This window comes from Pantherophis guttatus, chromosome 1, assembly GCF_059756535.1.
Source record: "Pantherophis guttatus breed Tessera chromosome 1, ASM5975653v1, whole genome shotgun sequence".
Classification (NCBI taxonomy): Eukaryota; Metazoa; Chordata; class Lepidosauria; order Squamata; family Colubridae; genus Pantherophis; species Pantherophis guttatus.
Window position 1 is genome coordinate 54952366 of NC_142063.1, and position 7109 is coordinate 54959474.

General features: G+C 41.7%; 1 protein-coding gene across 1 annotated transcript; it reads right to left on the reverse strand.

The window, feature by feature from the left end:
- Nucleotides 1-2237: 2237 nt before the first annotated feature.
- On the reverse strand, nucleotides 2238-5665 carry FOS (Fos proto-oncogene, AP-1 transcription factor subunit). Its single transcript, XM_034418139.3, has 4 exons — nucleotides 5135-5665; nucleotides 4222-4467; nucleotides 3789-3896; nucleotides 2238-3668 (listed from the first exon to the last, which is right to left on the reverse strand). Exons 1-4 carry the CDS (start codon nucleotides 5273-5275, stop codon nucleotides 3060-3062), a joined length of 1104 nt encoding a protein of 367 aa, XP_034274030.1. The 5' UTR covers nucleotides 5276-5665; the 3' UTR covers nucleotides 2238-3059.
- Nucleotides 5666-7109: the final 1444 nt, after the last annotated feature.

Consider the following 7109-nt stretch of genomic DNA (forward strand, 5'->3'; position numbering starts at 1 on the left):
TCCATGCTCTGGACACTACGCTGACAGACACAGCAAACCTTCTTGCCACAGCTCGCATTGATATGCCATCCTGGATGGGCTGCACTACCTGAGCCACTTGTGTGGGTTGTAGACTCCGTCTCATGCTACCACTAGAGTGACAGCACCGCCAGCATTCAAAAGTGACTAAACCATCAGCCAGAAAGCATAGGAACTGAGAAGTGGTCTGTGGTCACCACCTGCAGAACCACTCCTTTATTGGGGATGCCTTGCTAACTGCCTATGCTTTCCACCTGTTGTCTATTCCATTTGCACAACAGCATGTGAAATTGATTGTCAATCAGTGTTGCTACCTAAGTGGACAGTTTGATTTCACAGAAGTGTGATTGACTTGGAGTTACATTGTGTTGTTTAAGTGTTCCCTTTATTGTTTTGAGCACTGTATATAATGTTATAATGAAAAAATACAAAAAGTTTTGAGTTCTTTTTAAGCAATTTAACATTATACAACTCTGACTTCTTATGATGAAAAATTCTTTAAAAATTAAACACAATTAACTGGAGGTTTTAATGTCAACTTCATAAATCATGTTCCAAATAATTATTTACTGTTATATTTAAGAAGCAATATTATTGACAATTTCCCAAAGTAATATCTTATTATTAATAGCTCAGCAAATATATCTGAGAAATACTCCATAAAACCAGTGAGGTACATTCCATTGTAATTGGATACATTATTTTACATTGATTTGTTAAGTTAATAAATATTACCTAATGCAGAAAACATGTGGTCTTCATATTATGCTTTAAGTTCTCATTTTCTTTTACAGAAACTTGAATTCCTGTGCATATATCTAGGAATAAATGTGATATCAAACTTTTGAGAAATGTTCACATCACTTAACAAAAAACTGTGGAATACGTAGTTATATTACTTTACAATTGTGTTTTAGATATTCAAGGACTTCTGGATACTGCTTTAACTGGATAACTTTTGAAAATATGAGATGATTTGCAACAGATTCTCACATTACATCAACTAACAATGGCAAATTATTTGATAAAGAAACTATTATTTTAATTTGTCAGAGTATTAATTTTGTGAAATTTCTGGACATCTTTTCTAAGGGTTCCAACCATCCATGCCCTCTTCTGTTTCCTTCCCTAAATTGTTTTTCTTCATTCTGATTGTCAACACTCTATCATTATTTAGTTTATCCAATAATAATATGCTATATCCAATTCCAAACCCATTCATATTCACCACACAGCTCTTCTATACTTAACAATGCAGAGGGTTGCTCATTATTTTGGGAGCCTTACTATCATACCTTATGCTCATTAAGAACAATTGCATTTTTCAAGCCAAGATCTGTACTAAGCATATTGTTATCTACCTTTTATTTCTCAGTAAGTCCTACATAGACAGTTCTTTTGGCACTAACCACTTGAGTTTGTAATTGAAGAGTGATCTGGCACACAGGTGTATTAAGAAACAAGACATACACTAAAAAGTGTGGTTATGTTTCTAAACTGATTATAACTTTAGTTTTTCTGATCAAAAATAGAACCGTAATTTAGCATGGGAAATATCTGAACAATTACTGAAACTCTCCCCAATGAACCCTTTCCCCAATGAACAACTATTTTTTGCCTTTACTTCAAATGAAGGACATGAGGCAGAGGAAAATGAAACACTGCGTAGATGTAGGAAACAATGAAGATGAAAGAACAAAGTCAGATATGTTCAGGAGAGGGAAATAAACAGGAAGTGTGATGTGATGAAACTGTACTTATCTGAACAGAAATAATCACAAGGCTAAAGGAAATATAATTTGTTGCTATATAATGGTTACCTATCCTTATTAAACCAATGTTCTTTACTAATAGTGCAACTGATATGTGTAGAAATTCAGAATATGTGCAGCTATACACATTTACTTGGAAATATGTTCTACTTAAACAAGAGCATGCTTTCCTATGTTGTGTGATTAGAATTTTGTACTGTCTTAGCCTTAGCACATGTTGAAGCAACAGGATTATTAAAGCAACAACATGTTTATGATGAAAGGGCAGGATAGGGGATATATAGTCAAAGGATTAGTTTAATACTAATTTAATACTAATAATGTTTATTAACCTCAATCCTTTTGAGGAAATCAAAGATTTAAGTATGTATTTAATGTATTAAATTATCTCCCAGTTAATTTCAATCCATTCTCAGATCAGTGTTATTGTAAAGAAACCAAAGAGCCTTTATAGCATTCGACTTAAATGCTTTTATTGACAGGATCTTGAACAGTAAGCAAACAATGCTTAAGTGTCATTCAAATTCACTTTTCCACATTTCAACCTCAAGGTAGAAAAAAATAAATATAAATATTCATAAATAAATTAAAAACACAATAAAACGTTTTCATGGAAAACTTATGTCAAACCATTCAGACCACTTCAACGATGTATGATCAGTTAAAGTTACAATGGACATTAATGAACAAAGAACTATAGTACATGGACAACATAGCTATTCATTAATCTAGAAAATGAAATTGTCTTTTTCGCAGTTAAGTTAGACAATTGCTAAGTGATCAAAACACAATATTGCCTGGAACACAGTAGTTATTGTTAATCAGCTGCACTAGATACCCAGCACCATATCAAAATTCCAATCATTAAACCAACAGATTAATTAGCTAATGCTAGTGAATAGTAAGGAGGGAAGGGAGTCACCAACCCAGCCATGTTGAACATGCTATGAAACTGCTAGTTCTCATGGGTGGGGACAAGACAGATTCCATGCGATTTGCTACATCTCTGGAAGAAGAATCGGGCCTTGTGAGAGGCTGCGAAGCAGTCCTTCAGCAAAGTCATTTCACTCCAGATGGGCTGCCCGTACCTCACGCCAGCATGGAGGCGCTTCGTCTTCCCCAGGCCTTGGGACTCCGAGAGTGGCTCCTTTGCGGCCTAAGGCCCCATGCAGGAACAGCAGCGGCAGCAGCAGTAGCGGCAGCAGCAAGACGGGGTAGGAACGATGATTTCACCCAGCCCCGCGATTATTGCTCGGGGACTCAGTCCCTTCACAAAGCCAGCAAAGTAGGGGAGCTGAGGGAGTCGGAAGAGGGCTCGTTGCTGCTACTTCCTTTCCTATGAGCCGCTGCGCAGCTGGGGAAAGACTCGGTCTCCGGGTAAGTGAAGACGAAGGAGGAGGTGTAGGTGCTGGGGCAGGGCGTGCAGGTCACCACCGGAGTGCAAAGGGGCTCCAGATCCGCGGTGACCGCTGGCCCCAGGGGCTCCCAGTCCGCGGCGTAAAAGGAAGAAGAGCCGGACAGATCCATGTCGGGTACAGAGCGCGGCGTCCCGCGGGCGGAGCGGGTGAAGAAGTCGTCGAAAGGCTCGGCCTTCAGCTCCAAGCCATTGCTCTCCCTGGCGGGCTCTGCCCGGGTCGGCTCCGGCAGTAGCGGGAGGGCGAAAGCCGCCTCTTCGGACTCGGGAGAGCTGGCCACGGGCGCATCGGCCAACAGATCCAGGGAAGAGACCGCCAGCTCTTCCGAGAACTGTAACTCCTCGGGGATCTTGCAGGCAGGGCGGTGAGCAGCCAGCACGAATTCCAGCTTCTCCTTCTCTTTGAGCAGGTTGGCGATTTCTGTCTGGAGCGCGGACTTCTCCTCCTCCAGTTGGTCGGTTTCCTGCGGACACACAGAAGGGGAGGGACCAGTCAGTCAGCTCTTGGGCGGAAAAAGAGCCGGGGGGCAGGGAGGCAGGGGCATAGGGAGCTCAGCCGGCGAGCTCTAGCCGGGGATACTCACCGCTTGCAAGGTATCGGTCAGCTCCCTTCTCCGGTTGCGGCATTTAGCGGCTGCCATCTTGTTCCTTTCTCTCCGAATCCGCCTTTTCTCCTCCTCTTCTGGCGTCAGCTATGGAGAGAGAACAGCATGCCCGTCAGTACTAGTACCAGAGCCCGGAAAATGCCTGTTCTTCCTTTACCTCCGCTTCAAGGCTCAGCTATGAAATGCAAGTCTTACAGGCTGCTCAGTAGAGCCAAACGAGCCAAAGTATTCTTAAGGGGCAGACCCACCTCTTAGCAGAATTATTTGGGACCTCCGTGCGACTGCCCTCCTCTTCCTAAGGAACAGTCAACTACGGGCTAAATATGCCTCCTTTCTCGCCAAGTGTAAACCTAACCCATAAACCAGAACTTTTCCTCTCAATTGCTTGTCAGGCAAAAGGTAACGTACACACCTGTTCAACTTTGCCCCTTCTGCCAATGCTTTGCCCTCTGTTTCCAGTCGTCTTGACTATTCCAGCTCTTGGGTATACACCAGTTTGAGAAGCAGCGAGCCCATAAGGATGGGTGCGATTCTGCGAAGGGGCCACCGAAGAGCTCAGAGTTGGTTGGACCATCCATTGCAAGTCAGGACTTGTGGAGATGGCAGTCACCGTAGGGACAAAGTTAGTGCTGGAGGCAGTTAGCTCCGTGCAGAAATCCTAAAAGACATAAACCAGGAAATTTAATATAAAAAAAAAAACCGGGAGAGGCGAGGGCAGGGAGAAAGATACGACGCACGCTGTGATTACATTCTTGCCCAAGAGATTGGTGGGTTATTTTGAGCTCGGCCTGCAGTCCCTTGAGCTGCATTAATCGGACGCTGTTAACACCATCACCGAGCTACACATGAACAGGGTCTTGTTAAAAATATCTCTGACGTCCGAGCTGACGCAAACGTCGCTCCGGAGTCTCCTGAATGAAGTCGCGTTTTATCAATGAAATTGTTTTACGCACCCACTGCTAAGCACGTCTGCCGGATTCAGGTCCCACCCCACTCCGTTAATCTAGAGTATTTAAGAGGAGCCGAAACCAGAACCCCCCCCCCCCCCGCCATAAGCGACTGATAGTCCCTATGAGAAGTGACAAATAGTCCCTATGAGAAGGGACAAGAAATAACACTAATTGCAAAATACAAAATATCAGGAAGAGAAAGGCATGCATCGCGTGCCGGTCAGATCAACTCTTTTGAGTCCCCGTCCGCTTGCATTAAATGTTACTGCCGTACCCGACAGGAATTGACCACCGGACCCGACAGCAATAGAGAAACAGTCAAGTTCTTCCTACCCCAAACCACCCCCGGCCCAAGTCCCTGTCCCTGTTCCTCACCTGTGGGTTAACAGGCGAGCCCATGCTGGAGAACGAGTCCGCGGGAGAAGGATAGTAGGTGAGACTGTCCCCCGCCGGGGAAGCACTACTGCAGCGGGAGGAAGAGGCGTCGTAGTCAGCGGTGAAGCCTTGGAACATCATGTCGGAGAACCTGGGATTATTATACAAACCCTTCAGGGTGGTATATCTATCCCAGATTAAAATCCGAATGGAGTGGCTCTTGAGGCGAACAGGTTACTTGTAAACTCCAGTTACTTCCGTGCCTTAGCTCCTTCGAACACTGCTTAATTCTGTCCTGGAGTAAAGCGGTACCTCCGCCTTTTATTATTCTGAATGAACCGACGTCACAAGGAGGAGCGTAGTAGGGATCACGATTCTATTCTATCTAGGTGATCCAAAATTGTATGATAACATCAGAATTTCTCTCAACGTAATCCAGAAGCCCTCCCTAATGGATTGCGATGCTTCTATAAGAAGATTCGCGAGAGGTCTCGACTTTTAAAGTCGAGGAAGTTCTAGGAAGCCTTCAGATCAACCTAGCTTGGGGATCCAACTGACGTAGATATCCTTATATGGCATCTAACATCCTGTGCAGGGGTGTGACTGACGGGAACCGCTCGAGGGCTGTGGCCAAATGGGATGGTGCGTGTTTGTGGTAACGGCAGGGGGAGTAAAAGTAATAGCCGCAGCAAACGGATTATGCATGCAGAATTGTGTCCATTTAGTGCTGACCAGACACTGACATGACATGACGCTTTAAAGAGACAGAACTTTAATTGTCTATTTAGCTCATGACCTCCACGAGAAGAAACACTGAAGCCTTTGCTAAGATTGAGCTGAGCCCAAATTATTCCTCTCGAAAGATTTCTAAATCGCTGAACTTTATGTACAGTATTTGTTTTCTCAAAATTTGCATAGTTTTTACATAATACATATATACCTGTCTACAAGATTCTCCCTTTCCCTGCTGGAGGATAGGAATGTAGTATACGGCTAAGGTTAAGATTAGGGTAAGAATTAAGTAAAAATGTTGGATAATTTTTCACTCGATTTTTTTTAAAAAAATCATACAAGTTTTGGAATTCCATATTCAGTCAATACTGAAAAATAGCTATACTGGAAAATGTTTGCTCTTATGAACAGTCATTTATGTTCTGGATTTATAGCAGTTTTCATCATTCTCCATTTATAACTTCAGACATCAACAGATAGTCATTCACACAAACCTTTTGCTCTATCCTACATATTCCAAATTATTTCTAGTCTGGGGCTAAACTTGCAAGGGTTCAATAAAAATATATAACTGAGCAATCTTGGGCTGGTCACACACTCTCAGTCCAACTTAACTCACATATTATTGTCGTGGAGAATCTTGTATTGTGCTGAACACATACAAATACAAATATTAAGTAAATTTAAAAACATGTTTACAATCAATACTTTCTAGGATCAACAACTAATAATCATTATACTGCTAAACCAAAATTCAGTAAGAATATGTACCTCAGACAACTTACATTAGTTCATTTGTTACAGGGATTAAGTTATTGGTAAATTGATTACAGCTATTTTATTTATTTTTAACATCAATATTATAGTAACTTTTTATAAAAAATTACAATCCTACATATACTTAAAGTTGAATAATTCTTACCTACTTACTTCCTAATAAGGAACATAATTTGAAACTATTTTGTATATGAAATATTCTTAAGGATAAAGTTTCACTTAGTATTTAAAATAATTTACCTATGTATTAGCCAATAGGTTTTTTAAATCACTCTTTTGCATTGTTTTTTAAAAACATGTTTTCACCCACATGCTATATAGAAAGTATAATAGAAGAGCAGCATGTAGCTCAGTGATGAGATCAATGTAAGATGTCTTTCTATCTAGTGGGCGAAAGGTTATCAAAGAGAAGATACACAGTCTTTACAGCCAATTGTAGATTTATGTCAATAGTCATGTCAAGTTC